Source organism: Frieseomelitta varia, unplaced genomic scaffold (assembly GCF_011392965.1).
Source record: "Frieseomelitta varia isolate USP_RPSP 00005682 unplaced genomic scaffold, Fvar_1.2 scaffold_306, whole genome shotgun sequence".
NCBI lineage: Eukaryota > Metazoa > Arthropoda > Insecta > Hymenoptera > Apidae > Frieseomelitta > Frieseomelitta varia.
In genome coordinates this window covers 108,919-128,391 of record NW_025110042.1, presented here as the reverse complement: position 1 = coordinate 128,391, position 19,473 = coordinate 108,919, and the positions used below count along the sequence as shown (strand labels likewise).

The 19,473-nt window shown below is 35.4% G+C and overlaps 2 protein-coding genes and 1 long non-coding RNA gene across 5 annotated transcripts; 1 reads left to right on the top strand and 2 right to left on the bottom strand.

Annotated features, from left to right (window-relative positions):
- Positions 1–480: 480 nt before the first annotated feature.
- LOC122529740 lies at positions 481–10,953 on the bottom strand. 2 transcript variants are annotated; one of them, XR_006306851.1, is made up of 3 exons: positions 10,559–10,953; positions 6,787–7,021; positions 481–713 (listed from the first exon to the last, which is right to left on the bottom strand). It is a non-coding gene; the product is annotated as an uncharacterized LOC122529740 (long non-coding RNA). The 2 variants fall into 2 exon arrangements; XR_006306852.1 differs by having other exon boundaries at positions 481–690.
- A 1,557-nt stretch (positions 10,954–12,510) lies between these two features.
- On the bottom strand, positions 12,511–15,337 carry LOC122529738. Its single transcript, XM_043656149.1, has 5 exons — positions 15,319–15,337; positions 14,832–14,906; positions 14,446–14,749; positions 13,904–14,352; positions 12,511–13,795 (listed from the first exon to the last, which is right to left on the bottom strand). The coding sequence occupies exons 1-5, from the start codon at positions 15,319–15,321 to the stop codon at positions 13,238–13,240; spliced, it is 1,389 nt and encodes a 462-aa protein (XP_043512084.1). The 5' UTR covers positions 15,322–15,337; the 3' UTR covers positions 12,511–13,237.
- A 1,085-nt stretch (positions 15,338–16,422) lies between these two features.
- On the top strand, positions 16,423–19,210 carry LOC122529739. 2 transcript variants are annotated; one of them, XM_043656152.1, is made up of 4 exons: positions 16,423–17,638; positions 17,738–18,301; positions 18,359–18,395; positions 18,467–19,210. In XM_043656152.1, the coding sequence occupies exons 2-4, from the start codon at positions 18,260–18,262 to the stop codon at positions 18,805–18,807; spliced, it is 420 nt and encodes a 139-aa protein (XP_043512087.1). In that variant the 5' UTR covers positions 16,423–17,638; positions 17,738–18,259; the 3' UTR covers positions 18,808–19,210. The 2 variants fall into 2 exon arrangements, with proteins under 2 accessions (XP_043512087.1, XP_043512086.1); XM_043656151.1 differs by having other exon boundaries at positions 16,423–18,301.
- Positions 19,211–19,473: the final 263 nt, after the last annotated feature.

Below are 19,473 nucleotides of genomic sequence, written 5' to 3'. Positions count from 1 at the left end.
TGAATAAAATTACAAATAATAAATAATAAATAAAGTTTGAATAAAATTACAAATAATAAATAATAAATAAAGTTTGAATAAAATTATAAATAATAAGTAATAAATAAAAGTTTGAATAAATAATAAATAAAGTTTGAATAAATAATAAATAATAAATAATAAATAAAGTTTAAATAAAATTATAAATAATAAATAATAAATGAAGTTTAAATAAAATTATAAACAATAAATAATAAATAAAGTTTGAATAAAATTATAAACAAAAAATAATAAATAAAGTTTGAATAAAATTATAAATAACAAACAATAAATGAAAGTTGAATAAGTTCAATTAAAGTTCATGAGAAAATGTTACAGTTCCAAACTAAAAAAGATACCGTTAGAAACGTTAGAATGTAACAATGAAAGCTCGAGTAAATTGTGCAATTTTGTAAAGATTGTAAGTATTCTATTTTTTCAAAACACTCGAGTCTTCTCGACTCGTCTCGAACGTCGAAGATTTCGAATTTTCGTCGAGTTTCAGTTTTTTTCACAGCGAAGACGAACGATGGAAGAACCGTGTCGAGAGACTGGCGTTCGACTTTCGTGGAAAAAAATCTCGATCCGCGACGTGACATCCAGATCGTGGACATTAGAGGCCATGGTACAGTGAACTCCTCGCGAACAACCTTCATCCTTTCCAATTTGTTCCTACGGGTTGTACTGATGCGTGACTGAAGCAAGACCAAGGAAGCGAGACCAGCGTAAGGTAAAAAACGCGCGTACGCCTCGACGAGAATGCTGAATGAACACACGCCGCCGCTCAACGAAACGAACCGGCACCGTTTTCACAAACAAGCCAGTCCTCGATTTCACATTATTCAAGGAAACACCGAGTCGCACGATCCACCAAACGTTATTTCGAATATTTATCAAATGACAGATTAAATTAAAATCGAATGCAATTGAAATCAAATGAAATAAACTGAGCTTTGCCCGGAAATAGTTGTGGAAACGAATGGAAATATTAATGTGAACTTTACGATTTACTTCTTATAAGTGGTGATTTCGTTTAAATTCAAGGATTGATTTTACACCCTGATAAATTATCAATGTCTTAGGAAACTTCTGAATGGAATTGGCCTGAATCGATAAACAAACTATAACAAACAGAGAATGTGCAACTTTACGATACGACACCAGGAAATGCGTTTCTCAAACAGCCATTACGTATAATTTTATGCGAACGTTTATCAGTGAAGTAGATCGTAATTAATACTCAGAAACAACAACAAATCATCATTAATGACGTAGTATAACGCTTCGTATTACTTATGTAAAATGATCGAGAATTAGTTTGGAAAATTATTCTAAAATGTAACGTGACGCGAGAATACATACGCGGTTCGTCGTGAAATATGGGCACGCATACTGGAAAGAAAATGATCTCGTGGTATCACGAGTGTTGCTTCCTCCTCAGCTACGTGTTTCCGCTCATGAGCTCGGAGCACGGTTGCTTCCGGCTTTTGCACCAAAAATCAGCCAACCACAACGTTGTTAGTGGTGGCTGCCACTGACACGACGCCATGCTTCGCCTTATCGCCAGGCCTAATTAGATTAGATACTTAATCGACGGTCATTGAATATGGAAGACGCTGCCCTCAAAGTCTGCATTTGCTGTACAGGGTGTCCCGTAATTTGCGACTAGCTCGCTTCCTCGTTTTCGAGAGAAAGTCGTGCTTAATAATTTATCTTACTGGTTGCTTGAACTTACAATTGGCCAATTCTAAACGTGACACAGGAAAGAACAATTAACGGATGGTTATTCTACGAAATTCGTACGAAAATATCCGAGAAAATCCGAGGCAACTCTTAACGAAACATACTGAAATATTCTATCCTCTTGAAACTGACGCCTTAGACAAAGAATTCTTTCTTTATTCTACACTTTTCATTGGAATTTTCAAACTCGACTCCAGCAAAAAATTTTATTCTTTCTTTTCGACTCACTTGCACCTAGTTGAAGAACATTTCCTTCAAAGTTCTCGTCAAAGTTTTCTCCTCGCAGCATCCTACTGTTTTTTAAATAGAAGAAACAAAAGTCTCGCAAGATCCAGATATTTTCCAATTAAAGAATAGAGACAAGTCTTCAACTCCACTCTTAGGAAATTTCTCTAAGGCTAGTCAAGATGCTGTTAGTTCAGTTTCAGTGGAGGTTTCAATTCTAAACGAAGATTCAGGCGATTTCGCCGACCACCATTGTTCCAGGCCGTATAATCCGAGTCCTTGGCGACTCGTACCCTAGTTTTACTGCAATTTGGTACATGTGACACGTCCCACATCGTTTTAAATCGTCGCTTGCACAACGATCGCGTCAAAAATAATCGTGTCGAGAAACGACACGATAATTGGAAGGAAACAATCTTTGATCTCGCGGAGACACAACGAATCGCCGTTGTTAACGATACAGGAACTGAGGCTGAGATTTATTTCAGAAAGAATACTCCTCCGTCTCTTTCATCCTCACGCCCCTGTGAGAGTTCAAAGAGAAATTCCACTAGTCACGTAACTGTCTGTGTCAGACGGCATAACCAAAATTGGAACAATTGAATAAGAATTTTATTATTTGAATAATCGTGCCTTTCTTTTAAATTTAATGTCAGAGTGATTAATTACGAATAATTTCCAAGAGCCAACGAAATATTTTTTATTTTCTAGTTTACTCTTTTGATTTAATATAAATATATTTTTCTAATCAATATTGCCTCAATATGAAATAAATTAATATCTCCGTAAATAATATAAATGACAGTTAATAATGATATAAATATAGTATAAATATAAGTTAATAATGATATAAATATAGTGTAAATATAAGATAATAATGATATAAATATAATATAAATATAAGTTAATAATAATATAAATATAATATAAATATAAGTTAATAATAATATAAATATAATATAAATATAAGATAATAATAATATAAATATAATATAAATATAATATAAATATAAGTTAATAATAATATAATTATAATATAAATATAATATAAATATAATTTAATAATAATATAATTATAATATAAATATAATATAAATATAAGTTAATAATAATATAATTATAATATAAATATAATATAAATATAAGTTAATAATAATATAAATATAATATAAATATAAGTTAATAAATATAATTTAGATTGAACTGATAAAAAAATATGTAAGCTACGAGGTTCAGAAGGTCTAAAACGTTGGACACCTATTTTTTTTCTTTAAAAGAACCATTCGCTGGATTAGTCACAATCTTACTCAACTTACAGCAATAACTATTTCGTTTCGCTGTATCAAGGGACAATGAGATATATCCTGAATCGATTTTTCTCAATATATTTTTTGTACGCTCGAACGCCGTTAGCGTACAAAAGCGTAAATATGCGGCGACGTGAGGAAGCAGAAAATGCATCAGCGTGCACGACGAAGGCGGGAAGTTTCAAAGAATTTGCCTTTCGGTTGCCAACCGAACCTTTTTCCCAACAAATCTCTGCCCATAATAGAAACTGAAAGGCAATCTGTGCCTCCGCGGATGGCTCGTCATATTTGGGGGGGGGGGAGGGAGGAGGAGGCGATCAATCCCCTTTTACTCAATTACGTCATCTCTCAGACGATATTGCAGAGAGGCGTGTATATACACTTTCCAGCGAGCGGAGTCGTTAAACTTAACGGGAAAAGAATCCACGTTCTGCTGCTCTATGAAGACGAGGCCACAAAAGCGAAGAATTACCGAGAATTACCTAACTCGACTGTGCCTTGCAATCGGCTAGAATCTGACTACATTTTTCTCCGACCGTCTTTGAATTTCGAGCTTAAAATTCATAATAAAGTTCAACCTTGATCGAGTCGTTCGTTCTTACGAGAAGAATATTTCCAATGTATATCGAATTAATTAATTGGTGAAATCGATTCTGAAAAACTAGAAAACAGTTTTTTCCTTTTTTTACTAATTTTTAGGAGAATTCGAAACCTGTTTTACGAATCGAGATTACTATTCCACACGGAGGTGTCTGCGCGTGTACGCAGAAAACAGATGCTCGTTAACTTGGCGATCTAGAATTCACAGACACGATCAGTTATTTTTACGAACGTTCCATGAACATCATTTTCCATCGTTTCACCATCGCCAAATCTTCCAACGACTTCATTTATTAATAAGAATAATAAGAATAAAAAGAATAATAAGAAGAATTCTTATTAATAATATTCTTATTAATAAGAAACTAGAAAACAGTTTTTTATTAATTTTAGGACACTATCTTCCATGGTTTTACCATCGCCAAATCTTCCAAAGACTTCACTTATTAATAAAAATAAAAAGAATAATAAGATAATAAGATAAATAAGAATAATTCTTATTAATAATATTCTTATTAACAAGAAACTAGAAAACAGTTTTTTACTAATTTTAGGACACCATCTTCCATCGTTTCACCATCGCCAACGACTTTACTTATTAATAAGAATAATAAGAATAATAAGATAAATAAGAATAATTCTTATTAACAATATTGTTATTAATAAAAAACTAGAAAACAGTCTTTTACTAATTTTAGAACACCATCTTCCATCGTTTTACCATCGCCAAATGTTCCGACGACTTCACTTATTAATAAGAATAATAAGAATAATTCTTATTAATAATATTCTTATTAATAAGAAACTAGAAAACAGTTTTTTACTAATTTTAGGACATCATTTTCCATCGTTTCAAATCTTCCAACGGCTTCACTTTGTCACGTAACGAAGGACGAAAAGAAAAGCAAATCTTCGTCCCTAGTGCGAGAGACAATGAATATTTTTATAATCAAACCAGACCGAGATATTGCTGTACAATCCTAAACACGTTAGTGTTCAGTAATTTCATGAATTTTAAGAAAAGAGAAATATTAATCCTTGGGCAGCCAACTGCGCGAAATAATCATTACCATTGCTTACTCCATCGCTTAACGCGCTAATGGAATGAATCAATGACCATTTACCAGTTGAATTATAAAAAAACGAAAAGGAGCGTAATTGTTCGACGAGGTGACAGCACAATTTGCCCGCAATCGCGTGTCATTAATAAAGATTCCACGCTCGAAGGAAACACGATCGTTAAGGAAGGTTGGTAGAAAGAGGACGACGGGTCAAGTGGTAAGGAAATTATGAATATTCGATAGGAAGGCGAATTCCATCGGATGGTAATTAGTGGTAATGCAATTGGTTGGTGAAAGAAACAGAAGAGATCAGAAAAAAAGGAAGTTGCGATTGATATAATAATAGCTACAATACAATACGGTACAGATGACGCAACCGTACGAATCAGAATGAATCGTACTGACAAATAATCTCTCCAGTAAATATTGGTCGAATAATCACATTTTTTTTTTTTCTGATTTAATTTCGTTCATTTCAAAATATTTTCACGAATGACTTTTTACAGGCAGGCAAAGATAATTATGACTTTAGACTTATCAGAAGGAATTTTTTTGATTATTCTTTAAGTCTTCAACGTGCACCGTATTTCTATAATTATTTTTATCTCCTTATTGCTTGCACAAATAACAAATAATTTCCTTCGACCATATTGAGAAAAACTAAGTGTCACAAATTTTCCAATGACAAATAACCAAATAACGTTACGTAGAATTGCAATCGAAGGTAATTTCGATTTCCAAGGAGAAAACAATTTCGACGAACTTTTAGAGATTTTCAGACAACGATGACGAACGTTTGAAAAACCAGAAATGTGAGCAGGAATATTTCTTTCTCATTTGTTCCGGCACAGAAAAATATGCAAATATGTGGAAGGGTACGGAGTGACAAGTTATATTTATACATATAAATGAACGAACTAGACACTAATACGTCCAGCGATTTACACTCCGATACTAAACATTCTCAGCCGTGTTATAAAATAACTTCCAGCGCGAATTTTAAGAGACGTATAAAACGACTGAGCTGCAATGAAACAGCGCGGTAACTCGCGTTTCGCAAAATAATCACGACAAGATGTTCCATTATAATTACGCAAGTTCTACTCCTGAACAAGACGAAAATAGCCGGGATAAGTTAATTAGGTAGCCGAACAGTCGCGATAAACGTGTTTTAAAAGACAAAAATTTTGAATTTTCTCTGCTCAAAGAGGTTGAATTTTAAAAAGAAGATAAAGAAAAATTGAACAATTCGTGAATCTAAACAAATAAAGAATTTTAAAAAGACACGATTTCAAACTAAATTTTACTTTCGTTTCCAAGTGCGCGCAGTGCACCAATATCACTAACGCCAATTTCCTCGATTCGACCGAGAACACTTTGCCACGAACAACCGAATGCAGCAAACTTCCGCCTTTAAAACGGGCAATTAACGAATCAATGCCGAAGACGAGGCCTCCAGCGAATCCAGAAAACGTACGGAAGCGAAACGCTTCGGTTCAATCTCTGTTGCTCATCTACAGACAAACTAATTACACGTTAACAAGCTGGGACAATGCAATCTGTGTCCGCGGAAACAGGAAGCAGAAACACGAAACACGCGTCCCGCCTATTTTTTTTTTTTTTTGTTCTCTCTTTTTTCCTCCTTTGACGCTCGTTTCCTATCAATCGTTCACCCGGACGCGAAAATTCATAACTCATCTGATAACATAAATACTCTCGGAAACTGATCGAATACTTTCCTCGACATTTCCTCGAGCGTCTACGCGTACGTACAAATTGCCAGTAACTATCCATAAGCAATAAAAAAATTGAAATAAAGTGAGTGTGCTTACCGGTTCGGAGAGATAGGACTCCCACAATTCTCTAAGGTCGCTGCTTCCCACGTCATAAAATTCCATGATCCTAAGCTTGCTCGATCGTTGGTAGTGCCGTGCCGTTGCCAGTCAATGATGAATACCCGCACGGTCTGCCCATGGAGGATAAAGAACGATCAGACGAACACGGACACGTCGATCACTCCTCGAGGATTCATTGTCTTCCAAGGATATCGGTAGACCGACACTCTCTCTGAAGGCAAAACGTTTTTCAGAAATCATTAATTTCTCTCTTTCTCTCTTTCTCTCTCTTTCTCTCCTCCTTTTCTTATCTCTACGCGCGTCAATGGCTATTTAAAGACTCATAGAAAGACGTTTGTTACGTGCTGGACGAAATGAAAAACATTTTTAAGTGAAACGGCCATGACAAATGCAAATTGCAAATTTTCTCGCACATTTGCGGTACGTATGTACAAATGCGAGGAGAAAACTACCAACAAAGTATCAAATATAAAGTATTATATAAATACAATTTCCGAGACATTAAAGTAAAAAAAAAAAGAGAAAAAAATTACGAGAGACATAAAATAAAAAAAATAAAAAATAAAAAAATAGGGAAACTTTGTAACACAATGCTTCTGTTCCATACATTTTTACAAAAAAAAAAAAAGAGAAATCATTTAAGTCTGAAATACACCATAAAGTATCTAAGAAAAATTACAGATTATACCGACCATTTTCGGCAGTTCTAGATTATAGTTATTAGATTCCAACGTGACGCAACACGACGAAAATGTCTGACCTGTAGCTTGTTGCACGCCGCTAACGAGATCAATGGACCTGTCTGTACGAGTTAAATAGATATACGTACATCTAATAATCTCGCGAACGGAAGGAGAATCGAACGCGCGTTGCTAAATGACGCGTTCGCTCGTGGGAAACAATTGAAGAGTTTCTTCGTGGCGAGAAAAAAGGAAATTTCCTTTTACTTTTTGTGAAACTCATGCTAAACAAACAGGGTCGTAAGTGATAAGTAACGAAGCTTTTCTATCTTTGTACGTGTGTACCCTTCTACTAAATCGTCGGGCAAGCACACTACAAAATTCGTAGTTGCAGTCGTTAACCCGGGTTAAGTATCGAGTTAAGTGCGTTGTCCTCGCCAAATAAGAGAGTGATGAGACATTCGAAACGAATTACGAATTCGTCGTTGCGTAAGAAGGAAAGAAATTTCCATGTCGTTCCCGTGATTCACGCTCTGACCGAAAGCGAAAAGTTCGTTCGCGAAAGAAAAATTTCGTTGAAAATTTGTGCTTGTTGCTAGGGAGCAATTGAAATTGTGTCTGCCATAGGGAGAATTTCCAAACGAGAGTCTACGAGAGCGTTATGAAGCCTTAATGCCTAAATAATGTTCGCGCGTCGTGTTTGCACGATTCCGGGCAATTATCAACAGCTGCGAGTAAATTGGCGAGGTCTGTTATTCTTCCTGAATATACGTTGCCAAATGTGCGTCAAACAGAATGTTTGATTCTTTCCCCCTCGATCGCACGACATTATCTCTGTCCCACCAATAAACTTAAAACCAATCGTCCGCCTCGCGTCCGACCTTTCAGTCGAGTGGAAAGGATTCTATGTAATTGTCAATATCAATCAGAACTGTATTTCAAAGAAACGATTGATTGACAATTGTGAAAAGAAATCGAGAGCGCTTGTGACGAAAGTTCCAACCAAGCTCCAAATTCCTGGTCTGTTATACGTGTAATATTTATAACGTAATATGCTGGAATTGATATTGTGCAGAATAGGAACCACATCTTCGTTGCAATTTCAATTTTAATTACCGTTCTACATCTCAATTAAAATGTTACAGTGTAACAATTCGTATCTTACGTTCGAGTGACATTAATCTAAAGTAATTACTGTTGTGTACGATGATCAATAATTGTTGATACATTCATCGTGTAACATAAAATGAATATTTCGTTTCAAAATGTTTGAGTAGAAGCATTGACCAAAAGTTAGAAAAATGCTGCGATACTTTTTTTACTCTCTGGGAATGTAAACATGAACAAAAGTTGTCTTCTGTTTTTTCCAATTACTTTAATGAAAGGCATTTATTTAGCAGGCACGTGTCATGTGCGTAGGTATCTTGGATCGATAGCAGGATCGAGATAACGGGCGGTAACGTTTTTTCCAGAATGAACACGAGCGTGGAGTGCGATATATATATCTTCAATTACGGTTCAAACGAAGCGTACGATGTCGTTGTATTTTTTACTCGGAATTTTTAAACAGAAACTTCTCGCTCTTTGATAGTTCGGAACGACCGCAAAAACTTACTTAGATGTATCAACAATTTTTCAATTTCGTTACTGATCCTTTCCATCGAAAAGTTTAATTAAAATAAAAAGGCTAATTTTTTTCTCCAATATTAGAAACCCTAGTCAATATAATACACGTAATTTCTACTTTCGCTTAATGGAAAAATCACGCCCCGAAATAGAATTTATACCGTAATAAATCTGTCGCGTCTCGTTTTACAATTCTACAAAACAGATTAAAAAACACGTGAAAGATTTGATATCTTTTTTTGCATGCAAATGTATGCGGAAGAGTTATAGATAACATTTTGAAACAGCATCGATTAATATTTTATCTACGTTAACGTAATGCCGATCGTGCCCTTTAACGCTTTCAAACTAAATCGAAAGCTCGTCTCTCCTACCCGCATTCAGCTTTCACATAAGGTACCTGGTATCATCATTACTGTTAGTTTTCACATTCCCATTAAACGCCTGCATGTCCCACTATCTATCCCGGAAAGTCCATTTCCATTTCGGTATAACCGAGTATAATATGAAAAGAAATTCCAAAAACATTGACGCGTTGCCAAACGACACATTTAAATTTAGCGCCAAAGAATTGTTACAAACTGTATTACATTACAAACTATTAAAATTATTCTACTGTAAAATTATTGTAAACTATTAAAATTATTGTACTGTAAAATTATTGCAAACTACATTGTATTACAAACTGTATTATACATAATAGATACATAATATTATACATAATAGATTAGATTATATATAGTATAATATATCTATTCTTATCATTCAGAAAATAGTAACAAGCTTAGATATAGTTTAGTGAAAAATATAGTTATATTAGAAGATTAGTGTTAAATACAGTTATATATAGATATAATTTATTGTTACTGTTATATATATAGATATAATTTATTAGAAATAGTCTGAAGAATGTTTTAAAAAATGTTGAAAATATCTCTAAACTCGCACATTATGCACATAAATCGAGAGGCAATGTGTCGTTAAATAAAATGAATGAATCTCTCCAAAACAAATTGCTCGACAATATATTTAGCATGTGTGAATTCTGTTCGAGTAGTGCTACGAATTGAACGTCATTGGAGAAATAAACACGAAAGAAAGAATGCGAAAATAGAGTCACAGATGGGTTGGCGCGACAAGTGGTTGTCCAGACTGGTACACACCGTCGCGCAAAAACAAATTTGCCGAAAGTGGTTACAGACGCGCGTGGTTGTAAGTTGTCTCCGCATGAATCACGAAAGGGAATTATAGCCCCCTCGCACGCCCAATACATCCCATTCGATGCAATCGAATTGCACCAGATGGAACGGAGCACCGGCTTAACGTGACCGACTTGCATTCGATGCACGCGCGTACACGTGCACTCGATTGCAGCTACACTTGCCTCTCGTTGAGAAATACCATTTGAAAAAGAGAATGCGTAACATACGGAGCCCGCTTACCGAAAGAAAAGCTGGAGAACCGCGAGTTCCTGTTGACACGAGGGTGAATCACATCGATGAAACAGGTAAAATTACACAAAATATCTTGAGCGTAACTCGTAAGGCCACAGCACTGATCGAACGGTGCCCGCACTGTACCATACGACGCACTGTTAGCAACCGAGGCGCCAATGAACATGCAGAAAATCGAGACGAGCGGGATCGATAGCCAACACCCGTGCACCTACGAACGTATCGGGCCACCAATACGGACGGTTTCGCGCTCGCGAAAACAAGCTCTTCGGCTTAAGCTCGCGACTGTTGCCAGACACGGATAGAGACTGATCTTCGATCGGTAAAGTCGACTTTCAAAAACGGTACACGCGCGTTCACGTTCTCCGTGTAAATGCGCGACTGGTTGCACGTGCTGCCCGACCGAACCTTTGCTAATCTCGTTGCTCGACCAATCAACGTGGACCACCTGTTACTAGCGTACTGAACTCTGGTAGCGCGCCGCGCAGGAAACGATGCGCGCGCATCTGTCGCGTTTGGCGCTCGATCGTAACGGCCAGCAGTTTCGAATCGTGTGCTTTAACGCCGCCGGTTCGCGCGCGTCGTTATAATGTTTCATAATAGTGTTTCGCGTGATAATAGAGAGACGAGATACTTGCGATCAAGTAGCTTGAAACGAGGTTTATTCGGCGGTGAAAATTTATCTGAGGTTTCGTATAATATAAGTGTGATATAAGTTAAGTATGATATATGTATGCGTGAATGTGTAGTGTGTATGCAGAAACTAATGGATGAAGATTTTTGGAAAATCATGGAGATATTTGCGTCCACGGAATGGCAGACGAGTACGCAATTGGACTACTTCGGCCTTGCTTGATTGACTGTAAGTTTATTATTGTATTTATTGTATCTTTAAGGATAATAAAGCTTGAAATTATTGGAAATTCTATACTCTAAATGTTACACACGTAGTGAAAAATTTGACTGAAAAATGTAAATTAATGTGAGCTAGCTTTTAGCATTGCAAGCTTATTTAATGAATTATTAAAATTCAACTTAAAATGTAATTAGTAACTGCAATTCATGTTTAACCATATTCGCATTCACGCCATCCAATTCAAGATGGACGCCACTATTGAACATGGCGGGATTTTTCAAAATTCAAAAGTCGCAACGCTTCATTTATAAAATTTTCTTTCAAATTTAAAAATTCTATTGAACTTTTAAATGCTTAAATTAAAAACATAAATTTTTATTAACTTAATAATAAATTTAATTAATAAATTAATAAATAATTAATAAATTTAATTTTTTATATTTAAGTCAGGTCGATGAAAATGATTGTATTTTTCGGAGGATATAGTATTTATTAACAAATTTTTTACACATTTAGAATGTAGGATTTGTAATGTATACATATTTCATAATATAAACCGATAGTATATTTTCCACAGTTTAACATGTAACATGCAAACATAAAATGAAACAAAGTATAAAAATATACATCTCGTATTTTGTATAAAGTTAAAATATGGTTAGGAAAATTTGAATATTTTCGAATGTCTTAAAATAAGAGTAAAAAAATGATTGCATTTACAAGATAGAACAGTATTATGTAAGATCTATATCAATATATTCATAGCTTACACAGTAATCTATATGCCAAAATCATTATACGTACGATTTTTTATCTTCATGCAAATAAAACAATTTTCAATATTCATCATAGCATTGTTGAAGCGATGGAAAAACAATTCTGAGTGCTTCGATTGTGTTACATTGCTTAATGATAGAACAACATCTTCGTAATGTTTCCACAAATACACGCAAAGAAATCATTATAGACATTAAGATTTCTTTGCAAACAGAATTTATAGAAATTATTAAATTTATATAAATGCCTTACTATTCAACACGTTAGGTTACATTCGTCTGCAAAAATAATTCTCTTCACTACGAGGTAGATTTTGAAGCATATTCTTTATTCGAATATTAATATACATCATGCCACTATTGTGCCCATGCCAGTAAAAAAATTATATTCTTACCGATCATAATTTATCTTGTTCGGACCTCTATATTTATACTTCTTATCAGGTACAATACAAGGTTGAACAAAATATGATTATGTAATCTTTTTTTTTTTTCGATAAAAAGGACAAACTACCCCATTACAAGTTCTGAAAACTACACCATTTTCAGCCTCTTTATCTTATTTTTTATATTTTTTTCTCTGCTTGTTCGCTTCAATTACATGAACGTAAATCTCATTACAAACATTGTAAAACAATAAGATGTCCTTGAACAAAAAGAAATAACAAACACAAACATATTGTGCAAGAAACACTTACATAGAATGTTAACATATACACCTTCTCTTTCGGTGACATAAAATTATACATATGTAGAGTTCAACAATTTTCTTTAAATAAACGATTGAAAATAAAATAAAAAAAGAGATTAATTGAATATAACAATATAATTCAAATTCATTCATTGCGTGAATATTCGTATATCTGTTCATCTGTATATATATATATTCTCTTCTTATACAACAAAACAGATAGAAAACATTAAAAAAAAAAAAAAAAAAAAAAAAGGAAAAAAAACAGTGGAAAGGAGAAGTACATCATTTTGCGCGATAACCAGCGCACAATGAACATTCTAAACAAGTACAAGAAACGCTTTTTAGAATTCTTTCTTTAAAGCGGATCTCAATAACGCACTGCGCATTGATGTTACAAGTTTTTCGAGTTCCTCGACTTTCATCTTCAATATCCTATTGTCCCGTTCCAATTCGATCGCTTTCTTCGCCATTTCAGTTTCTTTCGCTTTTTTATTCATACGTGATTTCCTTGAGGCTTCGTTGTTCTTCTCCCTAGATTCTCGATAATGCGAAACGAACGTTCGATCGTCCGAATCGGACTCTGTGTAACGTTTTCGGACTGCCTTCACCCGTCGCGCTCGGCTGTAAGGTTTCTCTATTTTGCTGTTGACCGATATCCTCGTTCGTTCTGCTCTCCTCGTTCGTTCTGTTCCTACTACTGGAGTCTCCATAGAAGACGAAGTTATTGTTGACGCTGCTGTTCGATTTTTTGTGCACTCTGGGACGACAGTCTCGTTTTTCTCCGTTTTCACTTTCATACTAGCTTGTGGAATCGTTGTGGATAATTTGGAAGGCGACCATGGTTTCGATAATACCGAAGAATCTGTTGAAACGCTACCTTCCGGAGAATGCATTTCATCCTACAACACAGAGTACACGTTATTTTCTTGAATCCGATTCTTTGATCGGCTGCATACATGGTATTAGTCCTTTTTCATAGATTCGAAGAATTATACGCGTCAACTTACATCGCAAAGGTACGACAACAAATCGAACGTGTCCGATCCAGTGGTTTCGACTGTTCGTAACATATCCCATGTTTCACGTTGATTCTCTGTGGAATCGAACGAAGTCGGGCAAGCATCGTTCAAGTCAATTTCCTCTATCTGATATCTCGATTGGAATGGTGTACTAACATCTGTGTCATTCTGTTTACTTGTATTTACAGTAGTTGTTGATCCTTTTGATACTTTTAACCACAAGTTGGATGTGTTTGATTCTGCTGGACTATCTTTTTTTTCATGTTTGCTAGATACATTTGACACAGATTGCAAGCTGTGACAACTGTTGTTCAAATGCTCGGTTGTCCCAACGTTGTTCATTTTCGCGCTCCACTTTTCTTCGTCTGCTACACTCATCAAATCTTTCAATACCCCCTCTTGTGAAGACAAAACGCTGTTACCCTCGTATTTCGTACCTGAAACACATTACAGTGCCAAAATAAAAGACAACATGCACCTTTTTTTTAATAGAAATGTTTCCGTGACCAGTGAGATATGACTATACTGACCTGATAGTTTAAAAGTGGGTGATTCACCTGTATGAAAATCGCATTGACCCTGGAACGGATCCATGTAACTGCTTAAATCCTGAAAGTTCTCCTCCCATATGGAGGATGTTGCTTTCTCGTCTTCTTTGGTAACATTTGTCTTTGACTGTGGGAATACCCATGGCTCGTTTAACAACTCCGTCTCCATGGTTGGGGTCAGCAAAGGAACTGTATCGATGCGTGAAGACTCTTCCTCGGGTGGCCACGATCTCACGCCACGAGAAGCAAATGACAGACGCGGCTGACGATTGCATGACTTTGAAACCTAGAATTTTATTTCCTTAAAATTTTATTATCAGCTTGGGTTTGTCAACGGGGTCTTGGATTAACACCAAGAGGACACATACGTTAAATACGCCTCCTTTCTCAAATGAAATGTTGCTGGCCGTTGGGCGTTCGTAAACAGGAGGGATTTTGGATACCTATGAAAAAAATTAATATTTCTACGATATTATGACATATTAGGACATCTCGCACAGTGATTTGTGATTCCATTAGGTAGAAGAAGGATACTTTTCTAATAAAATACTAAGAAAATCTAAACTGACTAAATGACCTTACTGTTAATGCTATAAAATACAAAATTTATACACAGATAAAAAATATCCACAATTCTATTTGTAAAACCTGATTACCAACCAACAAAATGCTAATTTATCATGATAACGAAGTTTATGATTTTTGGGGAAGATGTTTTCTGTGCGTTAAGGGGATCATATAAGAAATAGTATTAAACACAATATTGGAGCTCAATTCTTTGCAGACAAAGAAATCAGCAGAATTTTCTTTTTTTTTTTTTTTTTTTGAAAACACAGATGTTTAAACCAGGTATACCATATTCAGGCAAATCTGTTGGCAAAAATCAGAAAAGTTTAGTAGTTTAATATAACGTCTATAAACATAAAGTATGAAAATACAAAATAAATATAAATACAATATTACGTAATTAAAAAAACTAAACGTTTCCCTCCTTATGCAATATAATTCAAATTTATACCAAAATATATTTCAAAGAGAGCGTAAAGAAGTATATTTCAAAGAATACTTATTGTTATTATCACGTATATGCATGCAACATTATGTTTAAGTATACGTAAAACACGCACGGTATTTTTTTTTTTTTTGTTTTTTCAACGATTACTTATCAATTCATGGACTGAACGTTTAGTATATTTAGTTACTTGATCAGCATTATCCAATGAGTGCGATTCGATAGTCGGACGTGTTCAAATTCGTTCAAATATCAAGCCAATCGCGTTCCGCGTGAACGCAGCAGCCAAGTTTATCATCTAGCCGCCTCATTTTTCAATACATTATTTATCTAATGGGAAAGAGGTGGAGAAACATTGATAGCCATAACCACTGATAATTATTTTTATTATTATTTCTGTAAGATTTAAAAATTACAACTGTTAGTTTACTGTACAACTTTTATATACTGTACGACCTTACAGTAAAAATGTTCGCAATTTTTACTATTTTAATTTAGAAAACATGTTTGCTTATCGCGAGACGTTTGGTTGCCAACCAATCAACAAATTAATCAATTCTTAATCGATAAAAATACGCGATATTATATCGCAAAAATGAAAATCTAGAAGGCGAAATTTTTTTGAGGTTCAAAGGGATATCGAACATTTGCTTTAAGATTAAAATAAAGATAACAATTTATCTGTACTCTAAGTATACGTGGCGAACATTTTGATACGAATTATGTTATGTTATGTTAGACATTTTTTTTAATACTCGATACAGGTAATTAGAAAATAAAAATATCAAGGCTATCGATTGTCATAAAAAAGACCATCGATAACAATCGACATGCCATCGTTATTTTCCCACTTCTAGGGATGGACAGGGACGGGGAACGTTCATTCTACGTTGCAAACACTAACCTCGTTACGTAACCAGATACGGTCTCAACGCATGTGACTGAATTTTCGCAAACCGGCTCACGTTACCGTACTAATCGTTCGTGCAACGTCGTGCCACGGAGAGCGAATTTGCGCAGAAAACGGAGGAAATCAGTCGCGTGGCTCGTACACGGCGTATAAAACGCGACTGAGAACGTTCTGGAATACTATATTTCGCACGATAGCTGAAGATGTACATATAGACGAGCGCTACGACGTCCGATCGATTCGCACTGCTTGCTAGCTGCGACGTAATTTCACGTACTGCCAGTTCGATAAACGACAGAATTAACTCGATCTATGATTATATAATACGGTTAGACAGTACAGTCGAGACGTCTAACACAGGCAGAGGCACAATAAATTGAAATTCTCACTCACCCTCCCTGCGACAATGGGTGTTGTTGTTGTACCTTCCACTTGGAACGCGCGAACTGTTTTATATACGGGCGATTCCAACTTCCTCGTGGAATACGTGTTATTAATTCGTGTATCTAAACGATCTCTCACGCAGCTCAAGCACTAACCGTCCTCACTGGCGCACCTCGCCGAACCTTCTTCGCGGAATGCGAGCTGGAACGTCGGTAGTGCGGGATTAAACACGTCACGGTACAACGCGGTTTGAACGTTCCTTTCGATTGGCCGGCGGATATTCGGGCACGTCACTTTGAACCAATCGGAGCGTCGATGTGCAAACCGGTAACCAATCGTTGCAAAAGAACGCTGCAATGGGGAAAAGTTTGACACGTCAGACGGAGACCCGATATGGGAGTTCGTTCCAGTCGATAATCGTACTTTTCCACTTTTCGACTCTCGCAACTCGTTCCGCGAGCGAAATTCTGCCAGATTCGTATCTTATAACGATGTTGAGAAAATTTCTGATGGGATGGAAGATGACATTATTGCATACTGCTAGCTGAACAAAAAGTTACCAAGTACTTGCGTCGTTCTTCTAGTGACATGTAATGTTGGAACAGTCAGATGACGTAAAAATGTAGTCTCATTGCGAGGACATCGGAACAATAATCACGTTACGTGACGATATATCTGTTACATAAAAATGCAATGCATCGTGTTTCTCCTTTTTTTCTTTCTTTGTGCGCGGCACACGATTTATTTTGGAATACGCTGCATTAATGCAACAACTTTATCGTTGGAGTGAATCAATTCCTCCGCGAAGAGCGCAACGTGTTACTAGATGGAGTTGATGGCATGCGTTACGTATACACGTGACTGTCGTGGTATGATGTTTGGAACTACGCAACATTTTCATTCGTGACTATCATCACTTTGTTTATTAATAGTATTTATTTATTTTCTATATTACGTTGGGTTTAAAGGAATGTATAAAATTGAAAAAAAAAAAAACAATTTAACATATCGTACATATAATCATACAATTGATATAATCATACAACATGAGATAAAAGATGCAAATATTATTTATTGCGATTAATTACACTTAAATAACGAAGCAATTATGTCAGTGTTAAATGTATAGAAGATTCTGAATATGTGTTTTAAATACATTCGGTATTACATAATTTCGTAATTAATTAGAAAATTAATATAATTACGATGCGACTTCTTGGAAACTTGTGACAGAGATTATTTAAAATTTTGCACTTTGGAACGCCTGCGCTAAATATATATCGAAATACTTGGAATCGAAACAATGAACTATTCTATCGACCAAACATTCATCGTTGCTCCTGCAATGGACCTATCAAATCCAACCAAAATTACAATGAAAACATCAAATACAATATTCTCACGACAGTAAAGGAAAATGTTGAATACAAGATATTTAATCAATTAACTCCGAGCGATCTTACATCTGTGAAACACAAACATAACTCGCAATGCACAAGTCAGATTCCGCGGATTTCACGAACTACGTAAAGGTAACACGATAATTGTCGTAATTACGAAACAACAATAAGTGGCTTGAATATTTTCAGTTGCTATTAGAACTAATGACAAGAAATTCTCTGGAAGGTACATGATTCACGAACCTGTTCAAATCGTATTATCTTCTTTCTATAATAAATTTATTTGCCCGACGATAGAATCGGCAAACTATGAAACCGAGGACGACTACATTATCAGCTCGGATGAATCAGATGTCGAAGATAACGGCGAAACTTATTCCGACACTGACGAAGGCGAACAGAATTTTGGAAACGGGCGGCACTGCGACACGATTTTTCGCTTAAACAAATTCTACGACGATCACGTGGGAAACACGCGAAAACACTTGAAGCCAGATGCGCGCAACGATGTCTGGAGTGATTTCGAGTTCGAGGAGAAGATGTACAGAGTGATCCCTCTAAAATTGGATGGGAAAATATTCGAATCGAAACGTTCAACTCTGACCAATGAAAATCCACTTAAACGAAAGAGTAAATAATTGAAAAGAAGAAGAACGGTACATATTGCCGTGACATAAACGCGAAAATGACGATGAAAAGATATTCAATGGAACTTTGATTAATAAAAATCCGGAACGAAAGGATAAATAACAAGAACGCGGCGTCTTGTAATATATTTTATTTAATAAAAAAAAAAAACAACTGCTTGTTAAAGTTTTTACAAGTACAAGTGGAAAACAGGTTGGTAGGCATGGTTCAATGTACATTCGCGATCAGTTCTTGGTATCGTTCGTTTCATCTCTTTCTTCTCTTTCTTTCTTTCTTTCTTTCTTTTTTTTTGATTGTTTCGTTTCCTCGTTTAGTTTACACGAGTTCGCCTACATGCAACGCATTTTTATATATTACAGCGAGCGTGTGATACACATACATATATTTATAGTAACAAAATATAAATTCGCTTATGTATAAAAAAAAGGGACGGTAAATTTGGAGGAAGGGAAGGGAGTTGTATTAACAAACACATGCACACACTTGCTCCTCTCGTACGCGCTTCGTTATATTATAAATCAGTAGGAGACAGACAGACAGACAGACAGACAGACAGACAGACAGAAAGAGAGAGAGAAAGAGGTGGAGAGTTAATAGAAAATTAAAAAAAAAAATCCTTAACTATAGGCTAGGTGGTATTATAAATTACAAAAAAT

What these genes read in the sequence shown, in the direction of transcription:
- LOC122529738 (XM_043656149.1), bottom strand. An exon ending in AGAAAGGAGGCGTATTTAAC is followed by an intron (nt 14,750 to 14,831) that starts GTATGTGTCCTC and finishes ATAAAATTCTAG; the next exon opens with GTTTCAAAGTCATGCAATCG. An exon ending in TGTTGTCGTACCTTTGCGAT is followed by an intron (nt 13,796 to 13,903) that starts GTAAGTTGACGC and finishes TCTGTGTTGTAG; the next exon opens with GATGAAATGCATTCTCCGGA.
- LOC122529739 (XM_043656152.1), top strand. Translation starts at nt 18,260, where the DNA reads ATGCACAAGTCAGATTCCGCGGATTTCACGAACTACGTAAAG. An exon ending in ATTTCACGAACTACGTAAAG is followed by an intron (nt 18,302 to 18,358) that starts GTAACACGATAA and finishes GAATATTTTCAG; the next exon opens with TTGCTATTAGAACTAATGAC. An exon ending in GACAAGAAATTCTCTGGAAG is followed by an intron (nt 18,396 to 18,466) that starts GTACATGATTCA and finishes GCCCGACGATAG; the next exon opens with AATCGGCAAACTATGAAACC.